This window comes from Pinus tabuliformis, chromosome 3_2, assembly GCF_031772625.1.
Source record: "Pinus tabuliformis cultivar Carrire ecotype Pingquan chromosome 3_2, CPIR1, whole genome shotgun sequence".
NCBI classification, from domain to species: domain Eukaryota; kingdom Viridiplantae; phylum Streptophyta; class Pinopsida; order Pinales; family Pinaceae; genus Pinus; species Pinus tabuliformis.
The window spans coordinates 145,164,331-145,183,856 of NC_142302.1; the positions used below are offsets into that span (position 1 = coordinate 145,164,331).

The window sequence follows — 19,526 nt, forward strand, 5'->3', positions numbered from 1 at the left end:
GAGACTCTTTCATCATCATCATCCATTTCATCTAATCCATTGCAAAGTCAACCATCCACCCCCCAACTTCATATCATTGTCCAACAGGGTACAAGTACTCTGACATCCTCTTCCCAACCACTTGTAACTACATCCTCACTTTCTTCTGCTATTATCACAACAATGGCACACAATCAACCACAACCAAGGCCATGGACAAATCCAGGGGTAGTCGCAATGCCTGCACCCTTGAGTCAATTACTAGCCCATCTCGAAAAATGGTTGCCAAAGTTTAATCGCGATATAGCATACTGGCAGAGGAACACATAAACAACTTTATGTTGTCAATAAACTTAAATGGAGTGACAAAAGAAGATGTTGTTGTGAGGCTTTTCCCATACACCTTACAAGGAGCAGCTGGATCATGGTATTTTTCATTACCAGCAGGATCCATTACTAGTTGGAATGCTTTCCAAGAGTAGTTTTTGACTAAATTCGGAGATGATAGGTCCATAGCGACATTAATCAATGATCTCTCCAATCTTAAAACTGAATCTAGAGAACCTATTAAAGGTTTCAACTCGCGATTTAACAAGCTCTTAAATAAAATTCTTGCTACATCTAAGCCTAGTGAAGAGGTTCAAAGCGAATGGTATATTTCTGCTTTACCTTCGAATATAACAATCTTCATTGATAGAGCTACAAAGCCTACCTTAGCAGAGAATATGAAAGAAGCAATTGCCGTTGAAAAACGTATAATCGCTTTAGAAAATAAAACCCCTCTTGAGGATAGAAAGTCCAAAAAAGTTACTTTTAAAGATGATTCGAAGAAGAAAGTGGCTAAAGATCCATATGATATGGAGGTTTGCAAAAAGTTTTCAAGACCATGTCTAATGAAATAGTAGAAATAAAGAAACAGGTAGCTAAAACCTCCACTAAAAATCCATTTAGGAATTTCAAAAGAGCTAAATCAAAACCACCTAATGCCATATCTAATGTAGAATCAGATCCAGATAATGATGAGGATGAAGACACAGTCTTGTCATCTGAAGAAATAAAAGAAGACGAGGTTGTTGAATGTCACAGTATGTGGGATGTCATTTTGCCCAATTCTGATACTAAAAGTGAACATGAAGCTCTCCCAGTAAGTACCAGGAGTAAAGTTGCTGCAGAGCCTATTCAACCAACTCAAAAGAACAAAAATGCAAGCCCTACTGCCAAAGACAAGGCTCCCATAAAGAAATCTACTGTGTTGCCTACTCAAAATCAGCCATCATCTTCCAATCCGCCCTCATCATCCAAAACTTTGGTAGTCTCTGACGCTATGGATTACAACATTATAGAAGACATGAAGAAGACTAGAGCGAATATCTCTTTGTTTGAGCTTAGAAAGCTTAAACATCAACAGAAATTGCTACTCAATGGATTAAATGCAGTACTTCCTTCTCCTCTTCCAAATGTTGTGCTGTCCAAGGCGGCTAAAGGAACAGGTAAGCCACCATCAGATAGAGTAGATGCTACTGATATTGTTTTGATTGGAGATAGATCTAATCTCATACTCCTCCTTTTATTTTAACCTATGAAATCTACAATAGAAATCTACACAATTTCTTAATATATTTAGGGGCTTCATCAAACATAATGCCAGCCTCGGTTTGCTCAAAATTGAACATTGAACCCCAAAAATCTGCAGTGCATATTGTTCAGTTGGATCGAACTAAGGTTCAAGTATTAGGAGAGATTAATTCAGTCACCATTAGGTTATCAACTGATCCTAGAGTAGTTTAGAGAATTGATATATTGATTGCTGACATACCTAAGTTTTATGGGTTAATTTTAAGTAGGGATTGGACTGAGAAACTCCATGGTTACATTTCTACTGATTGATCTCATATGTGGCTTCCCTATAAAGGGAAACCAAATCAAATTAAGATTGATCAGGAGAAACACATGACCCATACTGTAATGGAGTTTGAGCAGGAAAATCAACGCATAGCTTTCAATAATAACATTCTCGGAAATTACTTAGCCGAAACATTCTTTGGTAATTTTCATGCTCAATCATCACCTTTCTCTATCAATAGTTTCACATCGCAAATATAAATTTTTTCTCATACACATACATTAAGGTGTGTTACTATTGCTGAAGAAATTGTAGATAAAACTGTAGATAATCCTATATTTTGGTCTTTATATTTCGATGGGTCAAATTCCAATGACAGTGCAGGAACATGATGTATTTTAGTTAGTCCTAAAGGGGAAAAAACTATGTTATCATGCAGATTAGAATTTGAGTGTACAAATAATACTGCTAAATATAAGGCAGATTGAACTAGAAGATTGAAATATGCAACTTGGGAAGAAAAAAACGCTCTGATGTGATTCACCAGCTGCCGCCTCCAAACCCTAGCCGCCGCTGAACAGACCTGCCATCGCCGTCGCAGGCTCCATCTCTGATAGCCACCTATGGCTTTCGCTACAGGAGGGGAGAGCTCTGCCTCCCCTCCAATGGACTCGACCTTAGCTGACAACATGCAGAAGCCTGTGACCCTGCACCCTGCAGGCACAGGACGAGACTCTGAGAAAGACAATCAAAGAACGAATGGGGAACAGACGCATTCAGTTCAGAATGAAGAGGACAACGAAGGCGCTAATGAGCACGCAAAAACAGAGACACCTCCGACAAAGGTGACCTCAGCTACATGTATTCCAAAAGCCGCAGAACCGATCAGGATCGAATTGCCAAGCCATCGCATCAATGGGGAAATCCAATTCATGCAGGACTATGCACTCATAGGAAAGTTCTTGGGATTCTGGCCCACAGAAAAAGCCTTACAAGGATGGATAGCTTCAAAATGGAAGCCCAAAGGACAAGTAACTCTGCAACTTGGCCCGAAAGGCTTCTTTACAGCCATCTTCAATTGTTTAGAGGACAAAATAAGGATATTCGAAGGAGGCCCATACTTCTTTAACTCTTCAGGCTTGTATCTAACGGAATGGAAGCCTCGTTTCAACCCTGATAAAGAAGACTTCAGCTGGGCCCCTGTTTGGATAAGAATGTATTCCCTTCCCGTGGAATACTGGAGAGAAGAAACATTGGCAGACATTGGCAACAGACTGGGGACCTTCATCAAAGTAGCAACAGAAACAAAGACTCGCAAATATACCTCTTATGCTAGGATCTGCGTCCAGATGCATCTGACCAAGACCCTTGCAGACACGGTAAGTCTCTTTCACGATGACTATGAATGGAAACAAACTCTAGATTATGAGCACATCCCTTTCCGTTGCCGAAAATGCCATGAGCATGGCCACCTTTTCCGAGACTGTCCCTTCAATGCTCAGTCCAAGGCTCCTTCTAATGACTCCAATAAGGACTCAAAAGGATTCACCAAAGTCCCCACCCGCCGCAGGCATGCCAAGAAAAACCAAGCAGCTCCAATCCAGCCTTTAAAGCGAACCCCCAGAATCGCTTCTCTGTTCTTGCCTCGCATGATAATCAAGATAGCCCCATCTCTGTTTTCCCGGATCAGCCGCTCCCACCCTCGCCTTCTCTTATCCGCTCCAATCCCTTGCTCTCCTCTGACCCAGCATCCTCCCTCTCTGCTCCCACCCCGTCCATGGAGAAAGCCAAAGTGTTTACAGATCTGAGTCCCATATTCCCTTCTAAAGGGAAAACTGTATTGGAAGAAACTCAACAAGCTTCAGATATGGATTTTGATGCAGCTCTAGCCCTGAGCCTTCATGAAGTTGAAGCGGAAGAGGACCTCAACACTCCAATCGTGATGGAGGAAGATCCGGAAGACGTAGATCTAGAAGAGCTTGAAATCTCCAAGCTAGACATCTCCAAACTGGAGAAAGCATGCAAACAAAAAGAGTATAACTCCATCCCCCCATGGCAAATAGACAAACTTGAAGGCGTCCTTACCAAGGTGCAGCACCATAAAAGCCTGGGAATACAAGGAGGCAGTCACTGGGATGGAAAAAAGATCCTCAAAGATACAAAGAAAAGGGGCAGAAAAACAGATCTTCAAAGAACCATAATAGTAGGTGAAATACTCATGGATTCGGGGCAATTCCCCAAGTTGACCAAGTTCTATAAACCCAAATCTCAGTCTACATGAAGCTCATTTCATGGAATGTAAGAGGACTCAACAGTCCCTCTAAACACAGAATGATCAAAAATCTGATAATGCAGGAAAAACCGGCAATAATTTTCCTTCAAGAAACAAAAAGCAGCAGTGCAGTGATAGACCGACTAAGCAATAAAATATGGGCAGGCAGCAGCTCAGTTTCAGTAGATGCCTCTGGGGCTTCAGGGGGTCTAGCCATCCTATGGAACCCGCAGATTGTTTCTCTAGAAAATTTTCACGCCACTCTTCATATAATTCAAGCCACCTTCCACCTCATCGGAACCAACATCCATGGGCATCTTACCAATGTTTACTTCCCGCAGATAATCCAGCAAAAATTGGATATCCTGGACACGATTTCTGTTCTCAATCACAATAGACACTTCCCCTTATGGATTGGAGGAGGTGACTTCAATACAATAAAATCCTTGGAAGAAAAACAAGGAGGCAGAACCAGGCTTGACAGTGACAGTAGCGGCTTCAAGCAATTCCTTCAAGATAATCAGCTCATGGACATCCCCACTTCCAATGGCACATTCACCTGGTCCAACAAACGCCAAGGTGCTCACCACATCGCCTCAAGGCTAGATCGATTCTTAATTTCAGACAATGCGATCCACCTTGGAGGGGACTTTAATGCCTCAATCATACCCCAAGGAGGTTCAGATCATTGGCCGATTATGCTCCAATGGTCCAGACCAGGCAATCGTTGCAACAGACCCTTTCGATTCGAGGCCTTCTGGCTCAACAACTCCAATTTCAAGGATATGGTCAATAATGCTTGGGCATCTTACACTCCACCTGCGGGAGCTAAGATGTACCAGTTTCAACAAAAGCTGAAAAATATGAAACAAGTCCTCAAAGTATGGAACCGAACTCATTTTGGCAACATACAGGAAAGCAAACAAAAATTGGAACAGCAAATGAAGGCTCTACAACAAACATTCATCCTGGAAGGCCGCACAGAAGAACAAACTCAACAGGAGCAGATCCTCTGGAATCAAATTGAAGAGCGCCAAAAACAAGAGGAAACTTTATGGCGACAAAAATATAGAATCAGCTGGCTCAAAGATGGAGAGAAAAATACAAAATTTTTCCACAAAACTACCATACAGCGGCGTATGCACAACAACATCACCTTTGTCAACAATCAACAGGGTGAAAGAATTGAGGCTCATGAAGACATGGAAAAAGAATTTACAGGATACTTCAAGGACATTCTTAGAGAACCTGAAGGAAACAGGGATGAAGCAATCAGAGCCATCACGCAGCATATTCCAAAAATTATAAATGAGGATCACAACAACAAACTGCTCCAAACTACATCCTTAAAGGAAGTAGAAGAAGCTATGGCTCAGCTCAAAGATGGCAAGGCACCAGGGCCTGACGGATTCACCGCAAATTTCTTTCATGAATTTTGGGAACTCATCAAAGTTGAAGTATGGGATTTAGTGGAGGAATCCCGAAGCATGCATTGGGTCCTCCCAGCCCTCAACTCCACCTTCATAGCCCTGGTACCCAAAGAAGCGACATCAAACAAACCTGAGAAATACAGACCAATAGCGCTGTGCAATGTGATCTACAAACTTATTTCAAAGGTCATTGCAAATCGACTCAAACCGCTCCTTCCACTGCTCATCTCTCCAGAACAGACAGGTTACGTTGAAGGGCGGCAAATCATGGATGGAATAATACTATCCAACGAAGTCATACATTCTTTAAAGCTTCTCAAAAAACCAGGTATGCTCCTTAAATTAGACCTCTCCAAAGCCTTTGATAAGCTTAGCTGGAATTTCATTCACAAAATGCTCTTAGCTTTTGGATTCAATGTAACCTGGACAAGATGGATCATGAACCTAATCTCTTCTCCAAGCTTCTCTGTCCTTCTGAATGGCTCTCCCTCTTCTCCCTTTCGGCCATCGCGCGGCATCAGACAAGGGGATCCTCTGTCACCCTTTCTCTTCGTTTTAATGGCTGAAGGGCTCAGCAGACTCCTCAAATCGGCAGTCTCCAATCAATCTCTCAAAGGCATCTCTCTCCATGGTCGATCTCCTCAAACTCATCAGCAATTTGTTGATGATACTATGCTCTTCGGACACCCTTCCGCAAAAGAAGCCTCTGCTTTCAAATCACTTCTCTCCCTCTTCTCTGACGCCTCTGGCACCTCCATCAATGCTGCAAAATATCAACTTTTCTTCTTCAATACCCCTCCCTCCACGCAAAGGAATATCGCCCGAATTCTGGGATTTACAATCTCCCATCTGCCCTCCAAATATCTGGGAGCTCCTCTTTCAGACTCAGCTATCAAGCAGGTGTCATGGCAGACTCTCTTGGATAAACTTGAATCAAAACTCTCTTCCTGGACTTTCCGAGTTTTAAATCTGGCAGGCAGGCTGGTTCTAATCAAATCAGTCCTACAAGCAATGCCGCTATATCTGTTCTCGATCCTGGCAGCTCCAAAAGGGGTATTGAAAGCTATTCGCAATCTTCAACGCAACTTTCTCTGGGGTTCCACAAGCCTGAACCGGAAGTGGGCTCTTGTCAATTGGTCAGAGGTCTGTAAACCCAAATCAGAAGGCGGATTAGGCCTTAGGGACCCGCTTCAAAGTAATAACACAATGGGAGCAAGAATTTGGTGGAATTGGGTCTCCAAGCCAACTACCCCATGGGTGCAACTATGGCAAGCAAAATACGCCAACGGCAGCCAATGGAGTGATATCATTCGAATCAACCCCACAACACATGGATCCCTCATATGGAATAATGCAAAAACTCAAAGCAGCTTCATACAAGCACATGGTTTCTGGGAAATACACTCAGGCAAAATTGCCAAGTTCTGGGAGGACTCCTGGCAGCAATTACCTAAACTTGCAAATTTGTTTCACAAACCTCTTTGGCGAGAGCATATGAAGCAAGAGAGCATCACACAGGTACATCAGTTTTGGCAGCCATCCACACAGCATGACTTTCAAACATGGAAACCAGCACGACTCTGGCAAATAGATTGGCAGGGAGAACAATATACAGATATTGATCAGGAACTCATAAGCAGGAAAATCCGCCACTCCGAGCAGCAGGACAAACTCCGATGGGGCTACACAACCAAGGGAACATTCACTACAAAGGAAGCCCATCACCTGTGCTATTCCAATCTCCAGGCGGTCAAGGATCAAATCTGGGATCAAGTTTGGCACTCAGGGCTATGGCCCAAGATATCTACCTTCTTATGGCTACTAAGCAAAAAACGCATTCTCACTTGGGACAATCTGTTAAAACGAGGATTTGTCGGGCCTTCTAGATGCCCAAACTGCAACACTAATTGTGAAACAATTAGTCATCTAATGGAAATGTGCCCATTAGCAACGCAGCTCTGGGAGAAAGTGGACAAATGCAACATGAGAGTAACCCAAAGACAAGCGGATATCACGGAAAATATAAGGGACTGGGCCAAAAAACCATTCAAAAGCCAGATTCTCAACTCTTTGTGGAGTATTATACCAGGCTTTTTGTACTGGACCCTCTGGAAGGAGCGCAACCACAGAATCTTCAACAATACCTCCAGATCTATAGACGACCTCTGGCTTATCCTAAAAAAAAACATTCAAGAAACCCTGACCATTAGGGCCTGGAATGACAATGACATGCCCGAAACTCAGCAGGAACGCCGCATTCTGAAAGAATGGAATATTGATCTCTCAGCCTTAATCAAGGTAACTGCCACTCCATCTATCAGACCCGCCTCTCAATCTTCATGGTCCCCACCTGCACTCAATTCCTACAAACTGAACTTCGATGGAGCAGCCAAAGGCAACCCTGGCCCTGCAGGATTTGGGGGAGTCATCAGGCGACACACAGGAGAAGTGGCACATCTATACTATGGCTCATTAGGCACAGATACTAACAACGCGGCAGAACTGGAAGGTCTCTGGAAAGGAATATGTCTCGCTGAACAACACCACTTCTCCCCTCTTGAAGTTGAAGGCGATTCTCTTATACTCATAGAGGCGGCTAAAAGAATACAAGTAGGGGCCAAAGCAGTCAAGATCGCAGCAAGCTGGAGGCTTCTAAGCAGCTTGGAATCCCTAGAGGAAAAGCTTCATATCCCCCATAACATATCCTTCAATCATGTTAGGAGAACTGCTAACCAGGTAGCAGATAGAATGGCAAATCATGGCGTGCTACAGTCGACACCTTACTTCTCAGGTTCCTTGGATAGGATTGATGATGCTCAGTTCAAAAAAGATTGCATCGCTCTGGTGCAAAAAGACTTCCCTATCCCGGATGCGGGTGATGACATGGCGAGATAGGCAGGTGTCGGAAGCGGCTCGTCACGTGGGCAGGTGTAAGCCCGGACGAGCCACGACACACCAGATCGCAGAGGCATTTTTACTGCTCTCTTTGTCAATCTGTCTATGTGTCATCCATGTCGGATTATATGTCCACCGTGTCAGTCAATGTGTCCATTGTGTCGGTTTGTCAATCCATCGTGTCGGTTCACATGTCCATTGTGGCGGTTTACAAGCTTATTGTGTCGATTCAAACGCTGGCTATATTGATTCAGATGTCTCTGTTTTGTAATGATGCTACACAGAAAGGTCTTTCATGGAGAAAATCTCGCTGGAGATGCAGGGCCACAGCCCTGGTGTAATTTTTTATTTTTGTAATATAAATTAGACTAGTCTTACAGAGAAAAAAAAATACTGCTAAATATAAGGCATTGATTCAAGGAATTTACAAAGCAATAGGCCTGAAGGTACAATATCTAAAAGTATTTGGTGATTCTGAGATTGTCATCAAACAGGTAAGAAATAATATTCATTGCCTTTCAGGACACCTCAAGCATTATTAGTCCTTGGTTCAAGACCTCGTATCTCATTTTCTAGCATTCAATATTTCTCCCATTCCTAGATGTCAGAATGCAACATCTAATTTATTAGCTAATGTTGCTTCTAAGCTCCTTCCATCAGAGGATTATAGCCATGATAGGTTTTCAGTCAAATTGATTTTTACACCATCCATTCGAAACAATGTCACCAATTGGAGAGTATTCAATCATGACGAAGACATTTTGAATTTCTTAACTTCTGAGAAATCCTATGATGACCAGATTATTGATGAGAATGACCATTATCTTCAAATAAAACAAAAACCAAAGGAAAACTCCATACCTAAATCCGTGGTTAAACTTGAAGATCTTTATGATATCAAGGATAGGTTTAAACAAGTCACTAATTCAAAACTTCAAAGTTCTACATTGAGGTTTGAATTAATAAATCTTGGCACTGAGGTCAAACCACAAAATATTAATCTGGGACTAGGGCTCACTTCAGATGAAAGATTTGCTTTTATCAGATTGTTGCATAAATATAGAAATGTTTTCACTTGGAATTATGACGATCTAAAAACGTATGATACTTCTATCATACAACACACAATTCTAATGATTTCTGAGGAGAAACCTGTACAACAAAAATTGAGGAAAATACATCCGAATCTAGAGAGTCAGATTAAAGCAGAGTTGAATAAACTCTTGAAAGCTAAGATTATTTTCCCAGTTAGACATTCAAAATGGGTTTCTAACTTAGTACTTGTTAGAAAGAAAAACGGTGACATTAGGATCTGCATTGATTTCAGAAATCTTAATAAGGCAAGCCAAAAGGATAATTTCCCACTGCCAACTATGGAACAGACTCTTCATTCAGTTGTTGGTTCTGAATTAATGTCCTTTTTGGATGGTTTTTCTGGATATAACCAAATATTGGTGCACCCAGATGACAGACTAAAGACTACCTTCAGAACCAAATGGGGAACATATGCCTACCAGAAAATGCCTTTCGGTTTAATTAATGCTGGAGCTACCTTCCAGAGAGCAATGGATATAACATTCAAGGGTTTGATTAATAAGTCAGTTGTTGTCTATTTAGATGACATAACTGTCTTCTCCAAGAAAAGAGCGAATCATTTACATGATTTGAAGCAAATCTTTGAACGCTGTAAGAGGTATGGGATTTCATTAAATCCCAAGAAATCATTCTTCGCTCTTGATCAAGGGAAGCTTTTAGGGTTTATCGTATCTAAAGATGGCATTTATATAGACCCAAAAAGAATCAAGGAGATTTCTGATATTCCTCTTCCACACAATAAAAAATCAATGCAATCATTTTTAGGTCAAATAAATTTTGTAAAAAGATTTGTTCCTGATTTTTCGCAGATTGTTTTACCATTACAGACCATGATTAAGAAAAATTCAGTGTTCAAATGAGGGAATAACGAAAAGGAAGCCTTTGATTCAATCAAATAGGCGATCATTAATGCTCCTGCATTGAATACTCCAAATTTTTCTAATCATTTTATTTTGTATACTTTAGCATCCGAAACTTCCTATGCAGCTGTGTTAACACAAATCAATGATCAACAAGTTGAAGCACCCATATCCTTTTTCAGTTCTAATCTACAAGGTGCTGAACTTAATTATTCCGAAGTAGAAAAGCAAGCTTTCGTTGTGTTCAAATCTATTAAACACTTTCGGCCATTCCTCCTAAAGACTCATACAAAAGTAATAGTCTCGTTTTCAGCAGTGAGACAATTACTAGTCCAAAGGGAAGTGGGAGAGAAGAGAGCCAACTGGGTTATAGCATTGCAAGAATATGATTTAGATATTAAACCAGTGAAAATTGTTAGAGGTCAAGGTTTTTGCAGATTATTAGAAAGAGCTTCAAACATCCCAGAACATGAAGGTTCAGACAATGCTCTTCAGATAAACGAGATAAGTATTATAAACTCTAAATCTCAATATGAAGATCTGGTCTTTTATTTAAAAAATGGATATGCTCCTCCTAATCTCTCTTACAAAAACAAACGTGCTTTGAAATTGAAAGCGAAACACTTCGAAATCATTGATGATGTGTTATCACTACATCACGACTATCTAGGAAATAGCATAAGCAAGGCTATACATGATTGTCACTATAGGTAAATCACCATGTCAATGGCAACCAAATAACCTGTGAACCAATGCATGTACCATGCATTCAAATCCAGCAAGATAAATCAAACATGCAACCTTTTACCTACGAAATCCTATTGTTGGTTGTTGTTTCTTTGCTTGATTTTTTCCCTTGCTTACTGTTGTCCAATCTTCTCATTGCGCTCCCTTGATTTTCCTTACTTGTCCTTTTCTTGCTTGCTTGTGTCCAAGTGCTCTCTCTCTCTTGTTGTAGTTGTTCTCTCCACTTTTCCTCACAATGAATGATATAGTGTCCAAGAGCGCGTTTCTTAATTGGTTGAGCTTTTGATTGCCAGTAGATTTTGGATCCTGGTTGAGGAGGTCTCAGGAAAATCCCAAGGGTTGGGGGTGGAGATGGTTTTCTCCGGGGAGCCCTTGATAGGTGGGTGGAGACAGGAAAATTCTCTTGGGTATGGTGAAGAAATTCTAAGGCATCCAAGCTTGTGTTGGTTTTGGCGATCTCTGGATAGGTTTAGGTGAGACCACTGTTGCTTGAGGGCAGAGGTGGTTTAACCTCTAGATTCCCTCTTTGGTTATGTTTTGGTTTATCCCTTGTAATCCCACATTCAAGCCTGGAATATGACACAGGGGTGATTGGCTGAAAGAGAGATTGGTTCAACCCAATCTATGGTCGGGTAGTACGAGGAAGTCCCTGACTTGGTTGGTACTATGCATTTGTTAATATGTGTTATTCCTTATTGATAATCAATGAGCACAAGTGTTGATTTACTGTTGATTATATGACTGGTTTGTCATGGCTTCATTATGGTTAAATGCTAGTTACATGCATGGTATACTTCTTATTATATGACATGCTCTTGATCTAGATCTAATTCATGGTTTGACGGCTCATGGTTGATTTATATGAATGCATGTGCTAATCTGTGTTTTAGTGTATCTAGTGCTAGAGGGCAATAAGCCTTTTGATGAATATCTGATGAACTAATGAAAACTATGGACAAACTATGTATTCATGACCTATAGGTACCATCGTCACAAAGTGTTTGTATAAATGAATAATTTGGACTGCCAACTTCCCGGGGTCGTAACTTTGACATACGATCTCCGGTTGACTATCATAATACCTCGTTTCAAAGATTTCCACGAGGAGGCCAAAAAAAATCAACATTAAAAGCTAGCACTTTTCCGATCTCTCAAATTTCTCTAAAAATGCCGTTTAGGCCCTCAAAACAATCTCAGAAGTTTGTGACCCAAAAAACTGCACAAAATAGAAAGTGGTGTTAAATTTAAGGAAATGAAACTGAAAGAAAATAGTGTTGGGCCAAGTTAGGCTGATAACTGTGTGATCATGTGAAAATGACCCCGTTTCCATAACTGAATTTTGGAGGTTGAGTTATGCATAGTAACTCACAACTCATGTTTACCTTGTTGAGCTTGTAAAAGCCGATAAATGTAAGGTGAGGTGTTACAAAACCCCAAAAACCATAACCCTCCCCTTAAAATTTTATGTCAATCGTCCTTAAATTCAAATAACAATAAATAGAATTCCATACTGCAAAATAAGAGGCTCACTCTTCCTTAAATTAAGGTTGTCAAATTATTCTTTATCCATTTTTTCTAAAAATATATATCTTGATTCAATCCTATTAAATTTATCAACAAAAATATCCTTAAAAAAAAAAGAATTTCATAAATAGATTTTTTAAAAAGCACTTAAATGTGGAGAACTCTCGAATTAAGGTGTAAAATCATTTTTAATTCTCCTATTATTATTAAAAATATCACCGCCATAAACCTCTACAACTTAGATTAGGGATATAAACTCTTTGGGGTAAGGAATTAGAGCCCCATCTTCCATAAACATAAATAAAGAATTTCATAAATAGATTTTTTAAAAAGCACTTAAATGTGGAGAACTCTCGAATTAAGGTGTAAAATCATTTTTAATTCTCCTATTATTATTAAAAATATCACCGCCATAAACCTCTACAACTTAGATTAGGGATATAAACTCTTTGGGGTAAGGAATTAGAGCCCCATCTTCCATAAACATAAATTTTAATATTTTTTTTTGAGACAATCTCTTCTCCGAGGTGTATTTTTTCAAATGTTTGTAACACTTAAAATTAACATAATTATAGAAATTAAATGGTTACCAAATATAGATAGACATCAATACATAATAAGCATCAAAACAATTAGTTCATGATATATTTCAAGGTGTTAGAATTTTAAAAATCATAAAAACCAACTAATTAACTATAAAAAAGAATTAATACATAAATTAAACATATATATACTTAAAAAAACATGGAACAAGATTCTTAACTATTGAGATTTACCCCACTTTATCACGAAGATTTACCCAATTTTAACATGGAGATTCTTAATCTATAAATAGGCCTTGTTATAATACCATGGGCCAGTACCATGACTTATCAACACTATATACCCAAAAAACCATAATTCATTTCATATGACACTTGTAGATTCTTAATCTATAAATAAAAATACACTTTGTTACAATACCATGACTTATCAATACCATATGTTGAAAAAACCATAACTCACTTCACATGATACTTGTTCATATGTAATTTTTTTAATTAATCAATTTAATTAAAAAGACATAAAATACATAACTAGTTTGAAAATAAATCTCAACCATTAATTTGTGGATATTATTATAAATATTATAGAATATTCCATAAAAATTAAATCAATACTATCTATCTAATAATTTTTGATAATTAAATTAAAATTATAAAAATCCTATCCCATTAAAACACCTTTAGAAAAATATAAATCTTTTAACAATAGTGCCAAATAATGAAATTACTACCTTGATCGACTAATGGGTGTGTTCTTTACAAAGAAATGGGTGTGTTCTTCATAAAGGGAAAGGTATAAAGAAAAGCATAAAAATTTATGATCAAACCCAAATAGCTATTTTCTTTCCAGTTTTAATAGTTTGACAATTGAATTAAAATTATAAAATCCTATTCCAATATAAAACTACATATTTGATAAAAACTTGTTTAGAAAAATTACTACTTTGATTGAACTAATAGGTGTGTTCTTCACAAACAAAAAGTATGAAGCATAAATATTTATGGTCAAATCCAAATAACTATTTTCTTTCAAATTTTAGTAGTTTGATAATTGAATTAAAATTATAAAATTCTTATTCCAATATAAAAACACCTATGTGATCAAAACCTGTTTAGAAAAATTACTACCTTGATTGAAGTAATGAGTGTGTTCTTGGCAAACCAAAAATATAAAAAAACTATAAAAATTTATGGTTAAGCTAAAATCACTATTTTTTTTTCAATTTTAATATTTTGATAATTAAATTAAAATTATAAAAATCCTATTCTATTCCAATACGTATTCGATCAAAACGTTTTCATCGATTATCTCTTCGATCAAAACGTTTTAATAAAAACGGGAAGCCTATAACGAAACAGAAAACGTTTTAATAGATTACCTCTTCGATCAAAACGTTTTAATAGATACGGGAAGGCTCTAACGAAACAGAAAGCACAAATAAAGTTCTCCCTGCACGTAACGTCTTTTTTGAGGACATAGCAAAAAATAGTGGGCGTCGATAATCGAATGGACTTGACGGAGCTCAAACAAGTGATTGAATCCAAGCAATATGACAAAATCTCAGATATCTGCGACGAGCTTCAACTCCAGGTGGTAACCTACTTTTATTATCGATTGATTTCATACTTCGTTTCTCTTTCTACTGTCATAGGGTTCCTCTCTTCTTTTCCTTTGGTCTGGTCTGGTGCCGTATCATTGAGATTCAATTGTCCTTGTACTTCAAATTGCGAACAATTATACCCCTGCTGGGGATTCTGCCCCGACTTAGAATTCATCGATTGAATGAATGACTTGGCCTCTGTGTTGTGGGTTTGTGCTTTTATTTGAGAAATGCAGAAACCCAAATAGCAAACTTTAATATTTATCCATATAAATTTTATTAGTCTTTATTTTTTGCTCGAAACCATATTTTACATTGCATTGACAAGGGATTTTTTTAATGTATGTTTATTCTGGAACCACAAGGTTCCCGCTTGATCACGTCCACTATTAAATTTAGTATTTGATTGTCTCTACTTCTGTTTTGAGACCCAGCTTTCATTGTTAGAATTTAAATGCGTATACTCTCTGGTATAAAATGGAATCAGGGTATGCCAGGATTACCAGGGAGTTGATGCCCTGGTTATTGTATTTGCCTATATCGTGGCATTGCTGTTTAGATCTTTTATATATGGATTAATGGTTTTGATTCTTCATTTTTTCCCCATTTTTTATTTATTTATTTTTTTAATTTTTTTGTTTCTATCTTTAATTTTAAAAATGGTTCTCAATCTTCAGCGTGTTTTGGCAAAGGGAAAAGGATATTCATTAACCATTTTGATTTGACCAAACTCACTTTCTTTATATTTCTTCAGTTTAACATACAGACAACGAATCGTGTCGAGTGATGCTTGCATAGTTCCATTTATTGTTTTTCTTTCGATGCCATTGTAGGACTTCCATTATTTTCATTTAGATGTTTGCAGTTCATTCATAGCACTGTCTTACTCGCTCTGACTACTCTACACATACATTCATCCTGTATTGATTGGCTGTTACTTGAATTGACTTTTGCTTTTAAAGTGTAAGGTATTCCAATGAGGGAAAAGGTATACTGCTTGGAAACTCTCAATTGTTTTGACAATATTTGCATGCTTCTTCAACTTGTAGTTGGCTGCTCAAGGTATCAAAGAGCCAGAAGGTTGGCCGTATTCCATTCATCTGCTGGGACACATCTACATACAGGATATGTAAGTGGTTCTGGTGTTAATTCACAACCCAGTTAATTCTATTTTTCAGTTCAATTATTTATGATAGACTTTATTTTTGAGGTTTTGGAGTGGATGATCTTTCTTAAAGTAAATGTGAGATTCTTACTGACAGAATTGTCAATTACTTTCAGAATAAACCTGCCAACCATATGGTGGTGGTTGTCAGTTTCTGATTTCGGTTATTTATATTTCTGACAATGAGCCACTTGCAGAAATAGTGCAAGGTTTCTCTGGAAGCGGATAGCTTCATCTGTGAAGGAGAGTCAGCCTGAAGTTGTTGCTGTGTGGAAGATAGGTCAGTGCATGTGGACACATGATTATGCAGGCGTCCATGGAGCTCTTAAAAGCTTCAATTGGAGTCCAGAAGTGCAGCATATTATTACTGCATTATCTGGTAAGTTTTTCCAAAGAAAGTGGTTTTCTATAAAATGAAAGTGCAGTAAAGTTTCTAGATTGTAGATGTAATGTAGTTTCTAGATTGTAAGAACCAGGATTTAAGGCATCTTGACTTAGTGCTTGGCATTTACAGCTGCGTTTCCAGTATAGCCAGATATTTTTTGTCGTTCTTGGATCCCAAGTTCCAAGATATTGGAGCTTTCTTTCAAAATGCACAAATGGCATGGAATTAAAGAATAATGATAAACTTAAATGACTTTTAATGGTAATTGGGGTTGCAGATTCTCAAAGTAAAAGTCTTGCTGGCATTCTGACTAGAGTCTAGAGTCTAGATAATCTTGTAATCTCTTTCCAGAAGAAAAATCTATATATGTTATATTAAGGTCATATAAGCATTTGATGATTACATGGTAGTATGGATCGGAATGTACCATCGATCATATATCAATTCCTTCATGGTCGATCTAATGAGAAAAATAGCAAAATGGGGAAATAAGTGTTCAGAAACCATAGATACAGATATACACATACATGTCCTTGATCATCGGCCGACCAAAATGGAGAGCTGTGGCTAACATTCATAGAAACCAATATTCACTGAGAAGATAGCATGAGCCGGAAGTCGTTGATAAAGGAAGCAGGAGGAGGACGATCCGGCAGTGGAAGGCCGTCAGAAGAGAGGGGCCGAAGAGAAATGAAAACTAATCCGGACTTACCAGTCTTAGAGTTGCCTCACTTATATCAGTTATCCTTCCTGATTCTTACTGATGGTTTTCCTTTCGACAAAAAGATTGGTGCCCACAGCCACCCGCTCAAAGGAAGACATTAGTTCCCAAAAATATTCTAAAATCGTAGGGGCTCTTTCTTCAGCAGCGGTGTCCTTTTCCTTTCTTTTCTTTACATTAATCCATTTCCGTTGCATTGTAGAGTCACCATCAAGGATTTCATTCTGAGGCTTCTCTGGACTTATTCCTTTGGAGCTGGAGACAGGCCTTTTCCAGCCTCTTTAAAATCAACATGTGGCTTTGGTGTAAAGTTTTCTAGATTTGTGGGGGCCTGCAGAGATTTTCCCTTTTCAGCTTTTGTTTTGGGATTGGGGTTCTGCATACAATGCAGTAAATCTGCTGAATACTCTGTTTTGGGATTGTTAGCTAATCTGCAGAATACTCTGATGTTTGTTCTGTTGATTCTGAGGAGGTATTTGGCTAGAGTTTGAAACTTTCTAGAAGCCTTCATTCTTCTTGGGACTGGAGGGCTGTGGAAGATGGGATTTCTTAGGGCTGCCCTTATGCAAAAAGTGACCATATTCGTGGCATGAGCTGCACTTGAACTTGATCTGCACAATCCAATTTTTGAGTGTGAATCCAGTTTCTTAGCTACAATTCAGATTATCCAGATACTTTTTCCAAAAACTCTTATAGCAGCATTTCCAATTTGCTCTAAATTTCTAATGTTTGGGCGTCCTAAAAAATTAGTGGGAGGAATGACAACTTTACCAAGATGGGAACCCCAGTTGGGATATTTTCTTCTGGGTTCAAGTTTAGGGACCAGCGATTTAAATATAAGACATTGGATCCCATAAACCATGCACCGCCTCCAGATATTTTATCTTGATCCTCCTTAAATTTAAATAAAAATGATTAGAAACCTTGACCACAGTAATCGTGGCTCACTGTTCCTTGGATCAAAAGGGTCTGATTGTTCTTCTACCATTTTCTGATTGTTCTTCAACCATTCTTCTAAAGATTTTCAGCTCAGCCAAGTCCCATCAATCAAAGCATGTTCTGCAAAGAGTAGAGCTTTGCTGACGAGATTTTCAGACTTCACTTGAAAGTGGGGAAGTTTCCTCCATTTGCTTGATGAATCAACTTGTGGAACCATTTTTGATGTGCTTATATCTTTTGTTGCTGAATTTGTAAAGACATTGATGGCCTTGTTGGCTGTGTGAAGGGAATGCAAAAGTTGAGAGGGGGAGGGGAAGTTGGAGCCCCCTTTTGTAGTGGACACAAGTGCAGTTGAAACTGCCTCAGAATCACTTCCAAATGTTATCTCTTTCTGTGAACTCTCAATTCACTTTTTAAAATATTATTACAAAACATTATTTCTTATAACTTGGGGTTACTTATTTATCTAATCCCCTTACCAGGGGGTCATTGGCGATCCCCTGAATTTGCCAATGATAAATGGTCCTCATTATTTGCTTTATTTCCATTTTATATCTACATGTTTTTATATTCTTTGAGTCAATGTCTTTGAAGGTACAACTCGGTAAACTTCCAGAAAGTTATTATTTGGGGGCATAGATACACATCTATCTTAGTTAAAAATGCTCAATTCATACAATTCAGAGGACAATAAATATAATTCTATTGAGAATCTTGTTATCAGCAGAGCTGAATTCCTTCTTGTGAATGACAATAATAACTAGATAAGCTTAGATATGATGATTTTATTAATGCCAAACAGATGACCACAAAAGTAGGTCAATGGGATTAACAGAGTGTTAGTATAGATATAAAGTGAGAGTGTTAAAGCAATGCCTAGGTCAATCTTGAAAGAAAATAATATAAAGAACGAAGTGTCTAGTAGCCAAATATCTAGCAGCTAGCTAAGAGAAGATATAAGATAAGGTGCAAGTACAAGAAACCTCGACTTGACCACCTTTCAACTTGGGTTTCGTTTCAGACTTGGATTGACTCGGTTTTAAAAAAATACATCAAATAATTATATTTTAATATAAAGATTATTTTTAAGATTCCAAACCATTAGAGACAAGATATGTGACGTTTGCACATCTATATACCATGTAACGGTGAATATATCAAAATGGCACCAATTGCAATACATATCAGCAACTAAAGACATAAGCAATGAGGCTCTAAATGGCTGCTAGAGTCCAAAAGCCATACAACAAGCTATTGGCCTACTACAAATCATTGATAAACATAATCACTCATCAAACTCATCACCACATCTAGAAATGGGATCATTAGCATGAGCTACGAAAACATCATCTAGTTGAGAATCTTCAAATTGGCTAAGTTTGCATGTTTGGGGTTTGTAGTGACTTGGTCGATTGGGATTGGTTTGTTACCAAATCGGTTTGCTGATCCGAGTTGCAGCCTGAGTTGACTATTTGCTGTTGGTTTGACTAGTTTCGAGTTAGACTAGGCTGATTTTTAAAACATT

At 38.4% G+C, this 19,526-nt stretch overlaps 1 protein-coding gene across 1 annotated transcript in view; it reads left to right on the plus strand.

Annotated features, from left to right (window-relative positions):
* Window positions 1–14,568: 14,568 nt before the first annotated feature.
* The window catches only part of COP9 (COP9 signalosome, subunit CSN8), a 48,554-nt gene continuing 43,596 nt past the window's right edge, over window positions 14,569–19,526 (plus strand). Inside the window, exons 1-3 of the mRNA XM_089415979.1 lie at window positions 14,569–14,781; window positions 15,841–15,920; window positions 16,154–16,335. Of these exons, the coding sequence (XP_089272105.1) occupies window positions 14,698–14,781; window positions 15,841–15,920; window positions 16,154–16,335 (346 nt within the window). The 5' untranslated portion in view covers window positions 14,569–14,697. The remainder of the gene's footprint in view (window positions 14,782–15,840; window positions 15,921–16,153; window positions 16,336–19,526) is intronic.